The 22,673-nt window shown below is 46.6% G+C and overlaps 1 protein-coding gene across 5 annotated transcripts in view; it reads left to right on the plus strand.

Annotated features, from left to right (window-relative positions):
* PBX3 (PBX homeobox 3) overlaps nucleotides 1-20,123 on the plus strand; it is a 115,506-nt gene extending 95,383 nt beyond the window's left edge. For 4 of the 5 annotated variants that reach the window (XM_039323047.1, XM_039323049.1, XM_039323046.1 and 1 more), the window contains 7 exons: nucleotides 1,691-1,932; nucleotides 4,587-4,777; nucleotides 5,361-5,496; nucleotides 11,109-11,274; nucleotides 11,859-11,971; nucleotides 12,697-12,786; nucleotides 18,095-20,123. In XM_039323047.1, the coding sequence (XP_039178981.1) occupies nucleotides 1,691-1,932; nucleotides 4,587-4,777; nucleotides 5,361-5,496; nucleotides 11,109-11,274; nucleotides 11,859-11,971; nucleotides 12,697-12,786; nucleotides 18,095-18,187 (1,031 nt within the window). In that variant the 3' untranslated portion in view covers nucleotides 18,188-20,123. The remainder of the gene's footprint in view (nucleotides 1-1,690; nucleotides 1,933-4,586; nucleotides 4,778-5,360; nucleotides 5,497-11,108; nucleotides 11,275-11,858; nucleotides 11,972-12,696; nucleotides 12,787-18,094) is intronic. The other variant, XM_039323051.1, reaches the window with a different exon arrangement.
* Nucleotides 20,124-22,673: the final 2,550 nt, after the last annotated feature.

Raw genomic sequence — 22,673 nt, forward strand, 5'->3', positions numbered from 1 at the left:
AGGTGGAATTTTGGAAATTGACAGAGATTTTCAACCCTTGTTTAGAGTGAGTTCATGAAAGATGGAGTCTCAATGGAAGGGAATATTTGTATTTGTCCTTGATGCTGTCTGAGCTTGGTGGTTTTCTTGCAGATTTCATTATCCAACTAGGTAGCATCATCAGTGCTAGGAGGAAGTGGAGCATGCAGGGAGGAGGAGGAGGAGGAGGAGGAGGAGGAGGAGGAGGAGGAGGAGGAGGAGGAGGAGGAGAACTGTGGGGTCCTTGGTGCTTTCTGAGCCGGGTTGTTTTCTTGCATACTTACATTATCCCACTAGGTAACATCATCAGTGCTGGAAGCAAATCTCACTTCCTTCTAACACTGATGATGTTACCTAATTGGGTAATGAAATGTCTGCAAGAAAACCACCAAGCTCACAGTCTCCCTCTCCCTCCTCCTGCCTCCTCCTCCCCATTCTCCCTCCTCCTCCTCCTCTCTGCAAGTACCTTCCTTTTCTAACACTGATGATGTTACCTAATTGGGTAATGAAACGTCTGCAAGGAAGCCACCCAGCTCGGAGCGCACCAAGGACCCCACAGTCTCTTCGAATGATTCGAAATGCATTTTCCCAGGATTCTGGTTGACCTGACTAAATGGATCAAACAGAGTTTGAAACACCAAGCAGGAAGGCACAGTCGTCATCTCCTTCATCTTCATCCCCCAAGCTGAATCGGAAGCTGGAGGAAGGGAAGCTGGTCTCACTTGCCATTTTGGAGCCAAAGGCTCGTGCTTTGTGGATATTGAGAAGTTGGCTGTTCCCAGCATGGAACTTGTATTTGGTTCGATATGGACACCCATTGGCCAGAAAGACATCAACACACAAGCTCGTGTGTGTGTGTGTGTGTGTGTGTGTGTGTGTGTCCTCTCCACCCAGGGATTTGGCCAGGACAACTTGCTTTCGAAACCCTACCAGAAGACGTTAATTAGACAGGGTTCTCTCTCTCTCTTTCTTTTTTTGGAGGGTTGCCGTGCATCTCCCAGCCGTCTGAAGAGGTCTTGCCATTTTTCTCCTCCTTACATCTGTAATTATAATCTCAACCTTGTGTTTTGCGGTGTGGAGAAACATCTTGGCAGCCCGCCCACCCCAACCCGATTAAACGTACAAATTGTCAGCCTTGATCTGGGGGCGCTCAGATGGGACTTGCTGACAAGGCATAACTCGGGGATCTTCTCCTGGGCAGCTTGTCGTTTCTTTGAGGGAGGGGGGAGAGAGAGAGGAACTAAGGGGGGGGGTTGCCTGCTAATAAACAGATGCTGCTGCCACCCGCCCAGATGTTTGGAGCCCTGAGACTCTGATTTGTGCAGGCAAGGCAGTAACGGAGACCAGATCAGGAGTTACTTATCATGGAACAGCCCAAAAAAAAGAGGAGATATTTCTTACTTAGCACCCAAAATGGACTCATTTCCTTGGATATTCAGGTCCTGCATTCCTCTCTGAAATAGCACAAATGGAGAGGGCCGAGGAATTCCTGCCTTTTTCACAATACTGGCCGGTTTGAAATCAGGCCTTCCTAATTTTTCTTTTTCCTTCATTATCCAAAACTGCTTCTTGTAAATAAAGCCTTATAGATTGCTTTGTGGCTTTGCAACATAGGTGTGGACATTTCATGTGGAGCCAACGGAGATCTCCTTTTTTCTTTCCTTCTCCCAAGGTCTCAGCATCCGAGGGGCGCAAGAGGAAGACCCTCCGGATCCACAGCTCATGAGGTTGGACAATATGCTTCTCGCAGAAGGCGTCTCGGGTCCCGAGAAAGGTGGCGGATCGGCGGCGGCGGCAGCAGCGGCGGCCGCTTCGGGTGGAACTTCAGATAATTCTATTGAACACTCAGATTACCGAGCCAAATTGACGCAGATCAGACAGATCTACCACACCGAGCTGGAGAAATATGAGCAGGTTAGAGATTGATTCTTTTCTACCTGGTTCCTCTTTCCTTTGAGGTCAAGCTCCAAAAACTGACAAAGACACATTGAGGTTCTTCTAGCAGTTCCTAGCCTATAGACAGAATCTTGGCAGGCTAAAGCAAGGTACTCGCTTCGTTAAATGTATACTCTGAGAACTTCTAGAGAGAGCCCATCTTGGCCCTCTTTCACACGACCAGGCTATCTAAGCTTTACTATGTCTCGGTCCTCAGGAATTCAGCCCCTCCCTCCTGGGAATCCAGACTCCATTCCACCACATTTGCGGAACTTTCTGAAGGTAGCCAATAGGAGACCGATATAAATTCATGCCATTCTAATTTCCAAAAAACGGCATGTGAAAATCAGTCTGTAATTGAGATGTGTTAAGGTTAATGTTGATCCTCACCTGGAAGGATGGATTTAAGAGAGGCAGAACTTGGGGTCTTGGGCAGAGATGTAGCCAGTAATGCAAAAAAAAAAAAAAAATTGTGGAAAACATGTACATGATAATAATAACAGGTCCTTGGGATAGACTCAATGCCAAATCCAGCCTAAACATCCAGCTAAGTGGGGTGACAAACCATAATATCACCATTGGCATTGACAAAAGCCCCATTAGTCGATTGCAAATGGCAGCTTGATTCGGAACAGCTTACATCCTGGGACGATGCTTCGAACACCATCAACTGCCTATCCCAGGTCCTTGGGAAGGACAAAAATGCCAGATCCAGCCAAAATATCTGGCTGAGTCTGTGATGAACTATAATAATAATAGCAACACTTGGACACTGGTGGCATTGACAAAATCCCCATCAGTCAATTGCAAAAGGCAGCTTTATTACTCGGAACAGCTTACACCTTGCAGCTAGACCTTAAACACCCATCAAACGACAACATCTGCCCGTCCCAGGTCCTTGGGAAGAGAGGTGGACAAAAATGCCAAATCCAGTCTGGACATCTGACCGATTGTGGGAGCCACCGTGACACCACTTTCCTGAGCCCCATAAGTCCCGCCTCGTGCATGACCTACATAGTGGGAGACAGGGAACATTATCTGACCTTTTCAGATATCTGGGTCAGCTGTAATTCTATCCCCCAAGAAGGGAGCTGGCCCTGATGTCTTGCTGCTTTTCTCCTGCTTGCCGCGGCTTCCTTTGAGCCCACAAGCAAAGGCCTGACGCTGCCTTTATTGTGGCTTCAGCCCCCTCCCCACCTCCTGCCCCCTGCCTGGAGTTTGATTTTGACATTTGTTGCCGGTTAAGGGGGGACACTTTAAAGCAGCAGGGAAGGGGGGGAGGATGAGGGGGGTAAGGGACACACCAGCTCTTTCAGGAAAGTATGTCTTGCCTTCACTTTCCCAGCGCCAGGAGAAAAATCCTTCTCTTCATAATTTACAGCCGCTATAATAGAGATGACATATTGAAAGCTATCTTCTATAATTACATTGAAATACACTTTTTTTTTTTGCGCTCTAGGCAAAAGTATTTGTAAGCATCTCCAAACTCCCAAGATAACTGGGGACCTGCCGAGCACGCAGAACGCACAGATTCCCCTCTTTCTGAAAGGAGGGGTTTTTTGGGGGGGGAGCAAGGAAGGGGACCCCCCAAACTAGGAGCCTTGCTTGACAAGGCAGAGGGGAGGGGGGTTTATTATTTTTTGCAGGCCAGAAAGGAAAACAGAATAAAACAGGCTGGACCCAACGGGCAATTTGTCATGCTAAAACTGCAGCGGGAAAATAGTGATCCTGTGATATCCAGCTGCCTTAAAGCATCACACAGCCGTCCCCGATTTTATGTAAACCTGCTGTACATTTCCGCTTGTTTTCGATGCGTCCTTGCAAATCATTCTTGGGGAGCAATCCTGCAGCAGGGGTGGGGAAGACATTTACCCTAACCCTAACCTTAATCCTGCCACAAAGAAAAGGGGGTCAGCCTATTCCCCAGAGCACCCGAAGGCAGGACAAGAAGCAACGGATGGAAACCAATCCAGGAGAGAAGCAACCTGGAACTAAGGGGGAATTTCCTGACAGGGAGAACAATGGATCAGTGGAACTCTTTGCCTCCAGAAGTTGTGGATTCTCCAACACTGGAGGTTTTTAAGAAGAGACTGGACAGCCATTTGTCTGAAATGGTATAGGCCGGGGGTCCCCGACTTGTGGGTCATGGCCCACTACCGTTTTACTGGTTCTGAACCAAAAGCAATGTGTTTGCTGCAATTCTTCATGCCAGCTGCTTTCATCTGAATAAAGACACGGGAGAAAGCTTTGCCAGATGGGAGCTGGGGTGGGGGGGAAACATCACTTTCGGTTCAGGTAGCAACTAAGCTTTTGGCCTGGAGGAAAAACAGGGTGTAATTCTAACAAGAGAGCAAAAATGAACTCGATTAGAGGAAGGGCTTCTCCCTGATTGAGTTCACACAACATGTTAGACCCACGCTGGGGCTGTTACGGTTTAGAGACGGGGGTTATTTGAGCAGGACCTGTGAACCAGAACAGTGTATGAAGCCACAACATGGTTGACTTTGGGTGCATTGCAGATCACTGGAACATATCCCTTGTGTTTCTTGAACCTGGGGTGAGCATGGGGTGTGTTGTGCGCCCCAAGTACCCCTCCCTCCTCATTCTCTCCTCCCTCTTCCCCCCCCCTGCAGGCGTGCAATGAATTCACCACCCACGTGATGAACCTCCTCCGAGAGCAGAGTCGGACCCGGCCCATATCCCCCAAAGAGATCGAGAGGATGGTGGGCATCATCCACCGGAAATTCAGCTCCATCCAGATGCAGCTCAAGCAAAGCACTTGTGAAGCGGTCATGATCTTGAGATCCCGGTTCCTGGATGCCAGGTGGGTAGATCGGGTAGATCTACTGGCAGGCTGGGATAGATCTCCTAGCTGTTCACCAGCAAAGCAAAGTTGGAGAAGCTCGTGGTCCTATCGCAACGGCAGAACCCAAAAATCCTTCTTTCCCAAGGCCTTACTTCAACCTTCTCTCCGAAGGTCAACCTTCCGAGGTCAATTCTTCCCCTGCTCTAGGATGGGGAACCTCTGAGCTTGGCAACTTTTAGACCTGTGGACTTCAACTCCTAGAATCCCCCAGCCAGCAGGAAAGAGCCTCAGTTTTAGTAGCCGCTCCAAACTTCTGGTTTTTTTTTCTTTTTTCTTTAATCCTCTAAATGTAAATGCTTAACGGATTTTACTTAAGATTGGCTGGCTGAGGAATCTGGAGAGTTGAAGTCTGCGAGTCCTAAGGTTGCCACGTTTGGAGATCTCTGGTCCAGGAGACGACGTCCTGGAGTCTCACCTGTGGGATTTCTCCCTTTCTCCTTTTCTTTCTTTCTTCCCTCCCTCCCTTCTTCTCCCTCTCTCTTTTCCTTTCCTCCTCTCCCTCCCCTCCCCCTCCCTTTTCCCTCCTCTGCTCTGCTCTTAGGCGAAAAAGGCGCAACTTCAGTAAACAAGCCACAGAAATCTTGAACGAGTATTTTTACTCCCACCTCAGCAACCCCTACCCCAGCGAAGAAGCCAAAGAAGAGCTGGCAAAGAAATGCAGCATCACGGTATCGCAGGTAAAACCCAACTCCTTCGGTGGGGGGGGAGGGGGGGAAGGGCTTGAGAAGAAGTTTGGTGATAGTAGGTTCCCATTGTGAGAACTACACTGCGTCGCCATTCCTGAAATTAAAATTGCCCTTCCTGTGTCGGTCTGCACCTTCTCTTGGCAAATGGGATGAACTGCAGACGGTCTCTGACTTCTGAGTGGCTTTCAGAAGCTTCCTTAGCGGTCCTTTCTGGGTAAAATGCTACTCAGGTTGTAAACCACAGCAACTAAACCCAGCAGTTGAAGCAGCTGCTAGTAGCCAAGTGCCTTCTCAAGTGTTTGAGGAAAGCCAGGGTTATGTCAGGGGCAAGAACTCAAGAACCAGGATAGGGTTCAAAAGCAATGCAAGCTTATTTCAGGCTACCTATGTACAAGAACGGTCAAGGTGAATTAGCAGGTAAGAGTCAACAGATTTCAAGGGAGGGGCTGGATTTAGGTCTTTTGGGGGAAGGGTGTAGAGACTCCAGACAGATGATATGTCTGACCTCACCCTCAGGCTCACCCTGGTCATCTCTGATAGATTGACTTCTGCCTCCTATTCCATCCATTGAGGCGCAGAGCTGTGGTGCCACCACCAAGAAGGTCTGGCTTGTCTGACGTAGACAAACTCTTTCAGACGTTGTCCCAAGACCAACCCAGGAACAAGGATTTAGCCTTGGCTTTGCTCGCCTACCAGGCCAACTTCTTGGCCCGTCAATCAACGGGTTAGGCCAGGGGTCTCCACACTTGGCCCTTTTATGACTTGTGGACTTCAACTCCCAGAATTCCTCAGCCAGGCATTCTCTCTCTCTCTCTCTCTCTCTCTCTCTCTCTCTCTCTCTCTCTCTCTCTCTCTCTCTCTCTGATTTGTCTCTCTCTGTCCCTCAATTGTCTAACACAATATCCAAGCCCAACCCTTTGCTTGTAGGCCCCAGAACAGTGATTGTTCTCTGCCTGGTCCTCTTCTTCCCTCCCCTCTTCTTCCTCCCCCCTCCCTTCCAGTGTTGTTGCCATTTCTAAGGGTTGCTTCTCCTGGCCCGTCCCCTAAAGACCTCCGCCTGCTTGTCCTGTGTCCTTTCGGCCGCCGTCTGCCAGCAGACACTCCATAAGCTTGCTCCAAGTTTGACCCTTGATGTTTGGGTTGTCTGTGCACAGAGCCAAAAGATCCCCGTCCTTTGTCGAATGTGCGGTGGGTAGTTGCGTACCTTGGACGAGCTAAGCAGCTCCAGGATGGCTAGATTCCCATCTTAACTCTGCTGCGAAAGCTTTCTCAGCCCTCCTTGGTGACAAGGGAGCTTGCACCGAGCGCGGCTAATTAGAATTTAAAAGCCGGCCTCACGTAGGATACGATTGGCCTTTGTAAAGGAGGCCTACTCATGTGAATCACCTAATTATGTGCTAGGAAGGAAGGAATTCTCTGTGGCCTACTTGAACTCTGTCCAGCATTGTTCCTTTGTGGCTAGAGAGAGAAAGAGCAGGAGAGGGGAAAAAAAAAAAAAAGGTTGGGTTGTCAGCCCGCTTGCCCACATTTCTCATACGGGCATGGAAATCTGAAAGGTGGCAGCAGAAGGGGAAAAAAAAACCCTAAAAAGGATTATCTTAATGCTCCACCAAAGATCGGGATCTTATTTACAGCATGGGCGGGCAGATCCCTGGAAAACCGATGGCCAAAATACAGTCGGTCCTTTCTGCTCTTTGTCTCTGGTTTTCATCTTCCTGATTTTCCAGGGCTGACATCTGCGATGGAAGGCATTGCCCCTCTGTAGGGAGAAGTGTTCTTCTTCTTGACCCAGATTATGAGTTGTTCATTGGACACCTCCAAAACGAATTGATGTTGATCTTTTTTTTGGGAGGAATTTTTGGAAGCCAGTCAAAGCGAGTTACCAACAGAAGAGAATATTTCTAGCTCGGGGTCCAACTGGTTTGTTTTCCTCCAGATATTTTATTATGCAACCAGGGAACCTCATCAGTGCTATTGAGTGTGACTTGCTCCCTGTTTACATTCAGTCGCTTGCCCTGCAACCAGCACCCAGTATTCAGATAAGCAGAGATTAACACCAGACAAACAACCAAGGAGAAAACAATACCCTAACCAAAGAACTACTGACACCGCCAGCAAAACTGACAGAGCAAGCCACTGTATATAAACAGGGAGCAAATCCCACTCCCTTCTAGCACTGAAGGCGTTACCTAGTTTGGTAATGAAACGTCTACAGGAAAACCATCAAACTCGGAGCTGCTGTAAATAAACTGGGAACAAGCCACCCTCACTGGTACTGCTGATGTTAGCTAGCTGGGTAATGAAATGTCTGCAGGAAAACAACTAAGCTTAGAGAGCACCTAGGTCTCCATGGAAGCAAGTTACTCAATTGTGTAGTTGCTCCCACTCAGTAGAACCAAAAAAAAAAAAAAAAAAACCTCTTGGAAAAAACTCTGGGTCCATTTTATAGTCTATGGAAGAGGCTACAGGGTTTCTGTTTGAGGTTTTCAACACCCACAAGATGAGAAAGCCTTGGCTAAATTCACTGCTTTGGACTTGATCCACCGTTTTTAGAGGGAAGTCTCAAAGACACCATTCGAATCAAATCCAGTCCTGGACTGGGAAAAAAAAATTGCGCATTGTTACCTTGGAGGATCAGTGAAGCTTGGATAAAAAAAGAGGTCTCATTTCATACAGTGATAACCAGGACAGATGTAATAAAAACAAAAAAAATTGGAGGGTGAAAACCTGTATTATTAATTAATCATGCATTTTGAACAGGAGGTAACGTGGTAGAGCCACGGATGAGCATTTAGCATTGAAAGAGTCACACCTAAAGAGCATCTCAAGCTATCTCTTGTACACTTGATCAAAATTAAACCATCTTTGAGCAACCCAACAACGATCGTTTAATTAAAAGCAAGATACGAAGCTGACAACCAAACAAGGAGAAATATAAGTTGAAGCTTTGTTTTTTCTTTGATGTGTAGAGCCCAGCATGTGATGGTAGCCATCCTTCCTGATCCAAGATCAAACAAATGTGCTTTGTCGCACACATGGCGTCATTTCTCCCCCCCCCCCAAAGTTGCGCATCTTTCTGATTTAACAATAATTTATTGCCTTTTTGAAAATTTAGCATTGCAATTAACGTGATGAATCAGGGCAAGGGTATTGTTTGAAATGTAATATACAGTTAAGCCCAATTAATTAATTGGCTTTCAGTGACTGAGAGTAGAGCGATGTTGGCCGGGCCTTGGAAATGCGCAGATAATTTCTTTAAATGAAAAATGGGGCGCCGAACAGATGTATCTATCCATCCTCTCCTCCACCCCATAATAAAACTTCTAACATGCAGGAAGGAGATGAAAGCTTTGGGAATGGCTGGGAAAAGGAGAGAGCCAGCTTACTCTGCAAATGGTGGAATCACGGATGTTCAAAGCCTCAGGGTACAGGCCCTTGAGCTTGAGTTTCTTCTGTCTTGTCTGAAGGGGCAGCTCCTACCTCTGTCTGGAGAAAAGGTCAAGGGGGTCCTGAGCTGTAGGACAGCTGTTAGTCTTGACACTGAGCACAACCTTGTCCTCAGCCTGGCAGTGAGATTCCAGGAACTCTTTCCAAAGCCCCCCCCCCTTTTTTTTTTTTTTGCAAATCCCATTTCTTGAGAGTGATGCCTCCTCCGATAGGTCTGAACAGCCCCTCCGTCAAGGACGAGGGTGATTCGATTTGGACCTCTTTATTGACTTCTGCAAGCGATGGCCAAGGCTTGTTATGTTTTGCATTATTTTCTATTTCTTGAAGAAAAGAAAGGCCATCTGCGAGGGATGGCAATTTGGTTAAGTCTTAGGTGTCGCTTAATCGAAGGACGCCGGGTCTTGGAGACCTCTGCAGGGGACCAGCGCCTTCTTCCCTCCCATTGAAGGAGGCGGAAGGTCCATCCTTTGTTTTTAGGGGGTTTTAAAAGACCACCTGGTGAAATGTAGGGCCGTTTTTAGATTCGAGATTTTATTCGGAGGCTCCGTAGCTGCTGTCTGGCTTTGCCACCGTGTGCCCGGACAGCCAAAATTCATCGAGGCTTTATTTCTTCGCTTTCAAGAGGAAACTAGTGGCTTGGTGGTATTTAAAAAATGAAAAAAGTGGCCATCAGTCCTTTTGTTTTCATCTGAGCCTGCAAGCCCACGCCTGGCTGTGTTTGGAGGCAGTTCAGAAGAGGAATGAGCTACTAAAGGATGGAGTTAGCCGTGGCTTTGAAGATAGCGTGGCCTGCCTAAATTGCACACCGTGTGCAGAGCGTGTGGTTTTTCTTGTGCACAGCAGGAAGGTGTCCCCTCTCGACTCTTGTCAACTGCCTCCTCAGTTTAGTTCAGGGAATAAGGATTGCTTAGAAGGAGAGGCTGGGATTAAAAAGAAGAAGAAGAAGAATAGTGGATGTTTTGTGTGTTCATTTTATTTTATTTTTTAAACTGGGAGGAGGCCTGCCCTGACTAATATTCCCGGGGTTGCCTTGTGCAGGTTAAACATAATGTACGATCCACTGCGCCTTTCATTGCTTCCAATTAAACTTTGCTTGTTAGTTTAACCTCTAGGTAATCCCATCAAACAATGGATGGCAAAGACAACACTGCCCACAGTAGCTATGGATGAGTAGCCATTAATTTTAATTGCCTTGATATTAAAGATTAAGAACTAGGGGGGACTGGCAGGGTGGAAACAATCTGATGTCAAGGAAATCTCTGCCTTCCCTAGGCTGCAGGGATATTAAAATTTTACTGTGAATTAAACAAGCCTTTATTAGTGGCAGGCATTGCTGGATTGGTCCGGAGGTGTGCATAAACGCCCCGGATTTCTTATATATCCACAGACAATCTGCTTGACGTATAGAGATTCTGCAATTATGAAACTGTTAATAAAGCCATAATTGGATTGTCCATAGTAATTATTTGCCGGCTTTCATTAATGCTTTATTGCTTCCTGACTGACAAGGTAATATTAAGTGCAATATATGTAATACTTCAGTGGGTCGTCCTGGGAATTTGGGGGGCCAAAGGATGCACCTCGGCTTATTGCCTTCGAAGCTCGGAGGGTTTTCATTAATTTAGGGGGGAGCAAAGGCCAGGGAGGGTGGCAGCCAGGGTTCTCCTGCTTGCACAAGACCTCGCCTTTGTTTCAGTTGCAGCAGTTGGATGGCCTGGGCAAGGGAGAGCGTTTCCCCAGCCAAACCCTTTTAGATCTACGGAGGATTTGTAAGAACGGCCTTCCTGTTCTCCAGGGTAGAAGTGTCCCTACGGAGTCTCCTGCCCCTTCCTCGACTCTTGTTCTGAAGGCTCTTTCTGAAGGTCCAGAACTGAAGAAGCTTCCTGGATGAGAAGCGAAATGCTTTCAAAGGGAAAAAAAAAACATTCAGAATATGACCGATCATTTGCCCTCTAATGTTGAACTTCTTGTATTCAGCCCAGTATTCTCTTTCCTTTCCTTTCCCTCCCCTTCCTCTTTCTTTCTATCTTTCTTTCTTTCTTTCTTTCTCTCTCTCTCTCTCTCTCTCTCCTCCTCTTTTCTCTTTCTCTCTCTCTTTCCTTTTCTTCTTCTCTTCCTCTCCCTCTCCCTCCCTCTCTTCCCCTCTCCCCTTCCAGGTATCCAACTGGTTTGGCAACAAGAGAATCAGGTACAAGAAAAACATAGGGAAGTTTCAAGAGGAAGCCAACCTGTACGCTGCAAAAACCGCCGTGACGGCAGCTCACGCTGTAGCCGCTGCGGTCCAAAATAACCAGACCAACTCACCCACCACACCGAACTCTGGTAAGTCTCTGCCTTTTTTCTAAAAAAAAAAAAAAAAAAAATAGCATTTGGAAAAAGGAAAAAAAAACAGTTCTAGAGTCTACAGTTCTAGACTGAAGTCAGGGCTTGTCCTCCATCATGGGAGCCTCCAAGTGCCAAGGAATTGGCGAGCGGTTCAGCTCAAGTAGGTGTAAGTCCTCCTCCTTCTTCAAAACTGGCTGGACTGGGACTCTTATCATCTGCAGCCAGGATGCTGCTGCTGTTCCGCTCTCTCCGGAAGGCAGCCTCTTGGGAACAAACACAGTTAAACAACCACCGCAACAACAATATTTTTCCAGCCCGCTTGCCACCGTCTCCGGGAGTTTCAGCCAGGGAGTGTGTCCTCTCTGCTTCTCCCTGGCACCCTGGAGATCCCCAGTTTCCCCCCCCCCCATAGCTTGAGCAGGTCCTGGTTCTTCATCCCCAGCCACTTTGGGCTTCCTCTCCTCTTCCTCTGCCTCCCCCCCCCCGTGTCTTTCATAAGTCTCCAGGGAGGGGGTCCGCACGCCGCCTTTGTTTGCTGCCCTCTCAGTTGATTCAGCTCCGCTAACTCTCTCGTTTTCCAGGTACTTCCAGTTCTTTTAACCTTCCTAATTCTGGGGACATGTTCATGAACATGCAGAATCTGAATGGGGAGACTTACCAGGGGTCTCAAGTTGGAGCCAATGTGCAGTCACAGGTAGGAGACAACAGAAATTAAAACAAAAACAAAAAAAAACCCGACGCCCCGCTAAATTAGGGCGTAGGTAGCAGGGTCTGGTTCGGGCTTGATTTAAAAAACAAACACACAAACCAAAACAAATTTTTTTAAAAATCCCAAATATATAGGGGGAAGCGAACCAAGGAGCAATCCAACTGCAAATTTCACCTTCCAGCCTCCGGGCTTTGGAACAATGCAACCGGTTGACACCTCCAGGCACAATTTGGCTCGGCCTCCGGTGTTTGGCGTGCGACCAAACCCGACATTTGATCTTTCGAAGCACCGGGTTTTGTCCCGGTGAAAAGCTGGATGCCTTTTCCCCGCTCTCCCCCACGTCCCATTGGAAAGTTTACACACTTTGTGAATGCAGTTCGGCTCTGGCTTGGCCTGGTGGCCTCGGGTTGGGTGTGCGGTTTGGCTCTCCATCTGAAAGTTGTCGTGGGTGCGGGCTGGTTTCGGCGTGGCTTTGCCCTCTGCTGTTGTGGTGTTGGCTCTGGGTTTCCGTTTCGGTCCCCGTCTTGATCCGTCCCCGTTCTTTCTCCAGGAACCTTGGAGAGAAAGGCACAACGCTCCCCTTTCCGTTCTCCGTCTCAAAAATAGCTGTGCATTGTTAACTCGGGGGTGTGTGTGCGAGAAGGTCACCAGTGGGTACGTCAACACCTTCTCCTTCCTTGTGTTTTTTTTTATTTATTTTTTCGCTGCAGGTGGATACCCTGCGTCATGTTATCAATCAGACGGGAGGATACAGTGATGGTTTGGGAGGAAATTCACTGTACAGTCCACATAATTTAAATGTGAGTTCTGTTTATGACCCTTTGGGCCAGGGCTGGGTGGAGTCAACACATGCTCGCTTCCTTCTGGCCACAACAGATCCGGAGCCACAACAGGGGGAATGGACTCTCCCAATAAAGAATATTTATTAATGTTGGGTTGAAATCTTAACTTTGGGCGATGGGGGGGGCGGGGAGCATAAAAAGCAGCTTGGTTGTAAAAAAGATGTCGAGACTCTGGGAAAAAGCGCAGAGAAGAGCAACAAAGATGATTAGGGAACTGGAGGTTAAAACGTACGAAGAACGGTTGCAGGACTTGGGTAGGTCTAGTCTAATGAAAAGAAGGAGCAGGGGTGACATGATAGCAGCCTTCTAATATTTGAGGGGCTGTCAAGCTCTTCTCCAAAGCCCCTGAAGGCAGGACAAGAAGCAACGGATGGAAACCCATCAAAGAGAGAAGCAACCTGGAACTAAGGAGAAACTTCCTGACAGTGAGAACAAGGATCAGTGGAACAGCTTCAGAAGTTGCAGGTGCTCCATCACTGGAGGCTTTTAAGAAGAGATTGGACAGCCATTTGTCTGGAATGGTAGAGGGTCTCCTGTTCCAGCAGAGGTTTGGAGTAGAAAGTCCCTTCCAACTCTTGTTATTTTGGATGTCACCGAAGCTCAGAAGTCTCTTGGACCCACGATCGTCCCGCATCTCCACACTCATTTTTGACCTCCTTGTCCAAAGACAAATTCTCCCTTCCTTCTCCTTCACTTTGCCTTCTTCTCAGTCAGAAAAGCCCTTTTGATCCACGGATAGGAAAAACCAACTCTGTATCTTTGCTGGAGCATTGACATAATGCAGGGATTTCCTCTCTCCTTCAGCAGAAGTTTCCAAGTTCTTTTTTTTTTTTTTTCCTCCCATCAAACTCTGAAAAGAAAGGTTTGGGGGGGGGAGAGAGAGAGAGAGAGAGAGAGAGAGAGAGAGAGAAATTTCCAGCCCATTTGAGGAGCTCTGGAGCTAATCCCTTCCTTCTCTCTTGATCTGTTATTAAACCCACCCGAGTTTAATTTCAACTAGTTGGTCAGTAAGAGCATCGTCTGGCAGGGAAGCGGAGGCCTCACCTGGAGAAGGAGAAGGACATGGATGGAGACCTTGAGAATGCTGTAGGAATGCAATCCGAAGGGCAGGTTGGTTGTGTCTTGACTTAGAAAGCTCCCAGGAGGAATTTCTCTGGCCTGGTTTTCTGCCGCTGAGGTCAGCTTGTCCTTCGCTGTGGCGGTAATGAATCCGTTCTTGTCGCCATTTTGTGGGAAGCTGTCACTTTGGGGAGAAAGGTTATCTCTCCTCGTTATTGATAAAGCAAAAGGAGATGAGACTGAACTGTCGGATTGGGGAGACACGGTCAGACCAGGACCATTAAAGACTTCCTGCAGCAGTGTTAATCCTGCAGAAGGTTTTGAAACACACACACAAGCACACAAACACAGGCATTCATATCCCCCACAAATCTCCTTTTCCAGTGGGAAAAAAAATAAAGAGGGTCACATCAGAAACTGCGGGCCATCATTTGTCTTTATGGAGGACCAGGCTGCATTTCATTCTTTGTGGGTTGTTTACCAATTGTGATCTCCTTGTTACCTGATTGTAACAACTCTAGGCAACTTTCGTCCCCAGCAAACACCCTCAAGAACCACAGTGAAACTCAGCATTATAGCACCCTATAACTAATAGCCCTCTCTGTTGGTCATCAGATAAGGACTGTTCTCCAACGGTGGCTGTTCTGCTTGTGGTTAAAAGTATTTATTACGATTAACATTATTCCATTTGGTTATGAAAATGGAGGAGGAGGAGGAGGAGGAGCAGGAGGAGGAGGAGCAGGAGGGCGGCGACTGTGAGGTCCTTGGTGCTCTTTGAGCTTGCTTATTTTCTTGCAGACATTTCATGAACCAACTATGTAACATCCTCAGGGTTAGTGAGTGTGACTCACCCCGTTTATATACAGTAGCTCTGAGCTGGGTTTGTTTTCTCGCAGACGTTTCATGACCTACCTAGGTCACATCATCAGTGCCAGAGTAGTAGGGTGACATGCCACCATTGGTTATCACTGTTCTAAATTTGGAGGTCTGGTGACATTGGGTGGAGCCTGCTAAAATCAGAATTCCAAAGAGCAGGAGTGGGTAGCATCTTCAGTAGAATTCTGCATCAGAGCGATATTAGGGAATATTTTCCCTTGTTCCTCTCCTCCTCCTCCTTTTTTTTTTCTCCCTCCTTTCCCGCTTCCCAGTTGCCAGCGGAGTAAATATTAATGATTTTCAAAGTGATTGAAGACATCGCTGGAGAGGGAGGTTGGGGAAAATCCCATTAAACACTCAAATCTTTCTCTCTCTTTTTTCCTCCTCCTCCTTCTCCGCCCCCCCTCCCCACCACCACTGGAAATGTCAAATCTTTCTTTTGGGGTTTTTTATAAATAACACATAATCACCCACAACAAAGCATATAAAGAGCCTTTTAGTTGCCGTTTCTCTCCCCCCCTTTTTTTCATTTAAGTGTTTTGAAATGCTTCAGAGAATTTGCGATATCCTTATCAACATGATAAAATATGAAAGCTGTTGATAGCTAGCAGCGTTTTGGTGTGTGTGTGTGTGTGTGTGTGTGTGTGTGTGTGTGTGTGTGTTTGCCGGATGTGAATTCCATCTTGGCTGATGAGGTTTGATAAGGCACCTCTGTATTATACAGTCCATAATCTTCAACCACCAATGTAAGGATTAATTTATTTGGGGCAGGGGGGGAGGGAGAAGGAGGGAAGGAGAGTAAAGAAATCCCAGCTGACAATTTCTCTCCCAGCTGCCAAGCCGAGTAAAAATATTGTACATTTGTGTTTATGAATTTGGATAAAGAGGATATGATGTTCACTTCGAATGGAATATCTTTAGACGTGAATCTGCAGGCTCTTTTTTTTTCCTTCTTCTTCTTCTTCTCCTCTCTTAGGGAGATTTCTGCTGCTGTACAGGAATTAAAAACAATAATAATGTCTGAATTGATTGGAAAAAACACACACCCCGTGCTGATTTGTTTTAAACTTTTGCCAGTTGAGAGACACGGAAAAACCGTTAGATTCCAATTGCTGGGTTTTTTTCCCCCACCCTAATACATTGTTTTGTTTTCCAAAATGCTCGTTTTACCTTTCCTATCTGGCTTTTTCAGCCCCACAATTCTTGTACAATCACACTTTTATTTTATTATTTACTTATTAAACAAATTTACACTGTAGAGCCGTCCAACTCTCATACAGGTGACTCCGGCTGGCTTAAACCTTTAAAAAAAAAATCCACCATAAAATAAAACTGTTCAAAAGGGGAGGGAAAAAAAAAAACCCTATCCCAACCCCAGTGGCAGCAACACTACACTGACATTATAGCCACTTGACTGCCTCCATTTCCATTTGTGTTCCTTGGGCCTGCTGACGAAGCCGTGTTTTTAGGGCTTCCTGAAATTAAATTTAAATGTAGGGTTTCATTTCCTGTTGGTTGCAAATCTCTTTGCCTGCCCATTAAAAAGCCAGGCTCCTTGGAGGGCTGGATGGAGAGTGCCTAACTAGGGATATCATCTATCTAGAATGGATGGAAGGAAGGAGACAAGGAAAGGAAAAGGGAGGGGAAGGGAAGGGAAGGAAAGGAACAAGGCTGGAAGGAGACGGAAGGAAGAGAGATGGAAGGAAGGAAGGAAGGAAGGAAGGAAGGAAGGAAGGAAGGAAGGAAGGAAGGAAGGAGACAAGAGACATACTCCTAGATGTAACTCGAAAAGGTTACATTTCAAGCAGGTCACTCATGCATCCTTCACTTTTCCTTTTCCTGCTGGCATTTCAAGCCATGGTCCTGTTACGGGTGGAACCTGCTGGAGAACGCGGCCACCAGCTCTATTCAGGTCAGAGGCTGCTTTGCTCTCCTGGTTGCCGAGCCAGGACCGAGCTCTGAGGTCATGCCAAGGGTTGCAAGTTGGTCTGTCTCGTTCCAACCCAGCGTTGCCCCTGTCGCTTCCACTGAGCATCTCTCTCGGTCTGGGTAGCCCACACCCGCCTGCTTTTCAGACTGACATGAAAATATGGAATGACAAGTTGTCCTTCGCAGTGGAAATCCGATCCGACGTTGATCCCAGCCATTGCTTCAACGGGCACATGAGGATGCAGATCAGAGGCGCTGCGGGGCCAGCAACAGGCCGTGACGGGGACTACGGCCTCAGGGGAAAAAAATGGGGATTCTCTCGATGGGTAATTGGACAGTAGGCCCAGGAGTTTTCCTCCTTCTCTGCTTCCCGCCCTTCCTGATCTTTGCTCCATCGTTGTTGCACTTGGAGGGAAACTCGGCCCTTGTCTCCGCCAGCTTCTAAGTGGCTCTGACAGGTGCCCAGAAGGGGACTTTTTTAAAAACGAAATTAAGATCCAGCCGTGTGAAGCATTTCCCTCCCTGCCTCTTCTGCGACACGAGCGCTTTCAGAAAGTGGCTCCTTTGCTGGAAGGCTTCAGGGTCAGCTTGCGCTGCTGTCAAACTGGGCATCGGGCTTCGGACGTAGCTGGCCCGATGGAAGAGGGCAGGAGAGAGAGGGGAATGGCTGAACACCTTGTCTGGTGGCATGGATCAAATGGGGGGGAAAGGGGGAGAGACGTACTGCCTGGAACAATCTTAAAGGACAGGAGAGAAAACCTAGCTCTCATCTTCCTTTTACCAAATCTGTCTGCAGGGTGCAGAATTGGCAGTTATTCTGATGAGCCTTTCCCTCCCTCCCTCCCTCCCTCCCTCCCTCCCTTCCTTCCTTCCCCTCCTGCAACAAAACAACACAGCTCAGAGCTACTGCATATAAACAGGGCATGCCCCATTCCTTCTTAGCACTGATGCTGTTACCTAGCTGGGTAATGAAATGTCTGCAAGAAAACACACCCAGCTCAGAGAGCGCCGAGGACCTTACAGACTTTGCTTTGTTTCTGTTTCTAAGGAGAAGAAAATTTTGGTAAAACACTCAAAGAAGATTGGACTTTTTTGACTCCACTGGTTCATTGTTCTCACTGTCGGGAAATTTCTCCTTAGTTCTAGGTTGATTCTCTCCTTGATTAGTTTCCACCCGTTGCTTCTTGTCCTGCCTTCTTCTGGTGCTTTGGAGAATAGCTTGACTCCCTCTCCTTTGTGGCAACCCCTGAGATACTGGAAGACTGCTATCGTGTCACCCTTAATCCTTCTTTTCATTAAAGTAGACATTATCCGGTTCCTTGTGAGTTGCCAAGGATTCCTGGAGTGAGGTCACATCGGTTCTCCTGACTCTGTTTCTTTCTTTTTTTTCCCTTTCTCCCAGGCAAATGGAGGCTGGCAGGATGCGACCACTCCATCTTCGGTGACTTCTCCAACAGAAGGCCCGGGAAGCGTGCACTCCGATACCTCTAATTAATCTCACAAGTCCTTCCTCCTCCCCCTGCTCTCCCCCTTCTTGCCCCGCAATTCGCTGAGATGCCTTCTCCGTTCATTCGAAAACCCAGAAGGAAAAGAAAGACGCAAAAAGAAAGAAAGAAAAAACCCAAAAGAAGTGGGTTGGTCTCATTTTGTGTTGTTGATATTTTTTTTTAAAAAAAAAGTGGGTTTTTTTTTTCTTAAAGGAAGGTCTGATTTTAAACCTTGGTACTTCAGTCTCACCGAGGGATGCACACTCGCTCCATATTAAGGAAAAGCAAAACAAACGAAAACAACCGAGCACTTTATCCAGCTGGGGGCCAAGATGGCGCATTCTGCCTGTCATATTCTCCAGCGGATTCTTAAAAGATGGCCACCTAGTCGTTGGCTTCTTGGCCTGAAGAGGTCTTCGAAGACTTTGTTCTTAAGAATAAATTTGAGTATCGGCACCAGACTGAGCTTGTGAGAGGGGAAGGGGAGAGCTGGGGAGACCTTCACCCCCACCAAACTTCCACCGATCCCCGGAAGGGAGTTGCCCAACCTTAGTGGTGTCCGGCTTTTCAGCGCAGGGCAAAACTCTTCCTTTCTCAACCCTTTGTTGGTCTCCTGCTGATTTTTGTCGGGGGTCCCTCCTTTCACCGAGGGGCGTCTTCTTCTTTTTGAACCTTCACAAACAGCACAGTGCCTCTTCTCCTCCTAGTCTGTTGTCCGGCACAGACAATCCGTGCGAGGCGGAGACACTGGCTTTTGATGTTTGCAAATATATATATATATATATATATATGTTTGCAAATATATATATAAACCCGGTTGCCAAGTTTTGACACGTCGCGTACCGAGTTGCATCCGCCGGGGTTTGGCCATTGCTCCTTCGTGTTGGCCAAAGGCCAAACAGCCGCCATTCTCTGGACTGCTGTATATAGTGTAGCAAAAAAGAATATTTATACATCTCACCAATCAAAACACAGCTTTATTACCTCATGCGAACTCATGACAAACCAATAGAATCATTCTTTAGCTTAGAGTGCTCACTACTACCTCTGAACAAGCCTTCGCCAACCTGGAGCTCTCCAGATGTGTAGATCGATAAGCCTCCACCATCACTGGTCAGCCGTGTCTTCTGTCCGGGGCTGATGGGAATTATAGTCCAACACACCCAGAGGGTGCTGGGTTGAGGAAGTCTGCTCTAAACAATACTCACGCTGTACTTTTCTTCCCCCCCCCTTCCACTTTAATCTCTTCCCTCTTTTTATTTTTGATTATTTTTTTTTAACCATCTTGTAACCGACTCTTTTGGTTCTTCCTCCATGTACTTGTACATTGTAATCTTTTAAATAAGAAGGAAAAAGAAAACGTGTTTTTTTTTAAAAAAAGGAAAAAAAATTATCCAGGTTGCATTTGTGACTTTTGAAAAATAATAAAAAAAACTGATTCTATATATAAATATAAATATATATATATATATATTAAACAAAAAAACCTGGACACCTGAAAGCTTTGAAATAGAAATTTTGAGTTCGACGCTAAACAGTCAAACTGTTTGTAAATACGGAGAAACATTTTGAATGTTCTTTCATCCTGTTGCTATCTTAATTCACGCGAAAGAAAAAGAGAGAGAGAAAAAAAACCTGAAACCGATAATGGATTGTAAAGCAGACCGTTCTTGATATTCAGTATATTTCACCCTGTAATAATTAGGGAAAGGGGTGGGTGGGCGCCCTTTATTTTTCTTTCTTTCTTTCCTTTTTTTCTCTTTTATATAGTATGTGATTCTGAAGCTGATTGGCTCAATTTGAAAAAAAAAAAAGTGGCAGTGATTCTAATGTATTAAACCGTTTGGTGTTGCTTTCTAACTGGATTACACCCTGAACTGAAGTCTTCCTCGTGGTAGTTCTATGTAGTCTGGAACCATGAATAAAACCTTTTTCCTTTCATGAGCTCAAACGTGGATGCGATTTCTTCTCCCCGTATGAGGGAGTTGGCTATCCATAGGTCAGGTCGGAGAGACGGAGGCTGGGAGTCTTCCAAAGCTCATAAGCGACCCTAGCCAGCTTCCACCTCCCTGACAAATCACGTTGGCTAAAGAAGTTGGGCTTTGGAGACTTCTAAAGTTCAGAAAGGCCCTGGCTAGTTCCCACCATCCCGACAATAAGCCATGTTGGCTAAGATAGGTTTTGGAGTCTTCCAAAGTTCATAAGTCTTCTGGCTAGCTCCCATCATCCCTGACAATAAATCATGTTGGCTATTATAGATGGGCTTTGGAGACTTCAAAATTTCAGAAAGTCCCTGGCTTTCCTCCCATCCTAACAATAAGCCATGTTGGCTAAAATAGATGTTGCTGGTTCTAGATATGCTTTAAAGACTTTCAGTTAGGTGAGAGTAACTGGTCAAGCTTGGTTGATCCACAAGCTAAGAGGATTGTTGATGGTGGTGATGAAGATGAAGATGGTAGTGGTGAGGCAACTCCTCAACAATTCCTGTGACTCGGCTAGGGCTTGAGAAGACATAGAAGAAAGCAGGTCATATTTCTTAGATTCGTCATTTCCTATCTTCGTAACTGCCATTGTTTTTAAGACCTTCAAAGCAACCTACTTGGAACTATTGCGGTGTTTCAACCAATCAATTTTGCTTGCATCTAATCCTGCATGTATTTTGGGTTGCTTACCCCCTTCAGCCTAATCTACTCCCCTTCTACAGTCTCCTGCAGGTTCCTTGAAAAAAGAACTCCACTCTGTTTAAATGATGTCGCCTCTCCTTGAAAAGAAGGATACAAATGCATCTGCTCGGAGGTTTGAAATTGCCCAGAACCTGGAGGAGTGCCTGCAAAATCCATTAGCCCAATACCAGTGCATTGACTTGAGTCAAGCAGGCTCCCTGGGAGAAGAATGCGTAGAGCTCAAGTTCCTTCAGCATCTCCCAAGTCTTCTCATATCAAAACCTCTGTCTAAAATTTCAATCTAAAACATTCTCCCCTGGCAAGGTGACTTTCCAGGTGTGCAAACGTGATGTGAGAAGGAACACTGTCCTGTACTTCTCTTTTGTGTCTCTCACATAAAATAGTGGGAAGGAAGGAAGGAAGGAAGGAAGGAAGGAAGGAAGGAAGGAAGGAAGGAAGGAAGGAAGGAAGGAAGGAAGGGGGTCATCAGAATAACTGCCCATTCTGGACCTTGCAAACAGATCTGGTAGAAGGAAAGAAGACAAGAATCGTTGCAAAATGGGGCAAAACTCTCTTCTGACTGCTTCGCTTAGCAACAGAAATTTTGGGGTCTCAACTGTGGCTGTAAGTCGAGGACAACCTGCAAAAGGGATGGTTAGATCTCCAGCAGGCTATTTTGAGGTGGACTTCCTTGTACGCGGTGACCGGAGTACAAGGCATTGCTGGCTTCTGATTAATGAGACAAATGAAAGGAAGGTCTTTGTTCCTTCAACAGTCTGGGAGGGAAATCACTTGACTTGAACCCTTAGCTATTTAGAGACGGGACATCAAAACAGGAAGAGGACTCAGAGGTGAAGCCTCCCCCATGGGAAGAGCCGTTTCCTACAGTGTCTTGTAAGTCACAGAAAGGTGAGGTCTGAAAGACTACCACCGCAACCTCGGAACAGGCCCAAATTCACCAGACCTTTTCTCTTGCAGAAAATCTTAAATCTGGGTTATTTCATATGTGGACATTAAAAAAAGACCCGGGTGCCTGTTTCTATATGCGTTCTGTGTCAGAAATAGATTTATCTACACTTATTGTGAGGTTTCGTAGAGTTTCTCTTTCCTTTCTCCTTCATCGGCAGGCTTCCATCGCCAGCCTCTACGCCTAGTCTTCAACTCACAACAGTTCATTTAATGACCATTCAAAATTACAACAGCCCTGAAAAAGTGACACGATCGTTTTTCACATGGAGGACCGTTGCAGCATCCCCAGGGTCTCGTGGTCAACATTCAGACCCTTGGCAACCGACTGGTATTTATGACGGTTGCGTTGTCCCGGGGTCATGTCTCAAAGCCTTGAAGGTCACTCCCTACATCTTCAAATATGCAACCAATGGAGGCCTTTCTAATGTACCTCCATTTTATACAGGTAGTCCTCAACTTGCCACTCTACAACTGAGAGCAAAATTTCTGTCGTTAAGTGAATTTTGCCCCACTTTACAACCTTTCTGGCCTCCGTTGTTAAGGGAATCACTGCAGTTGTTAAGATAGTAACCCGGTTGTTAAGGGAATCTGGCTTCCTCATTGACTTTGCTTGTCAGAAGGTCGCAAAAGGGGATCACGTGACTCTGGGGACACAGTGACGGTCATAACTATGAACCAGGTGCCCAGCCGCTGGATTTTGATCACATGACCCTGGGGATGCTGGAAAGATCGTAAATGGGAAAATGGTCATAAGTCACGTTTTTCAGTGGCGTTGTAACTTTGCATGGCCACCAAACAAGCGGGTTGTAAGTTGAGGATTACTTGTACTTTTTCATGAGCTAGGAGACTAGTTGCTAGTCTT

Source organism: Crotalus tigris, unplaced genomic scaffold (assembly GCF_016545835.1).
Source record: "Crotalus tigris isolate CLP2741 ecotype Arizona unplaced genomic scaffold, ASM1654583v1 scf7180000024153.1733885, whole genome shotgun sequence".
NCBI classification, from domain to species: domain Eukaryota; kingdom Metazoa; phylum Chordata; class Lepidosauria; order Squamata; family Viperidae; genus Crotalus; species Crotalus tigris.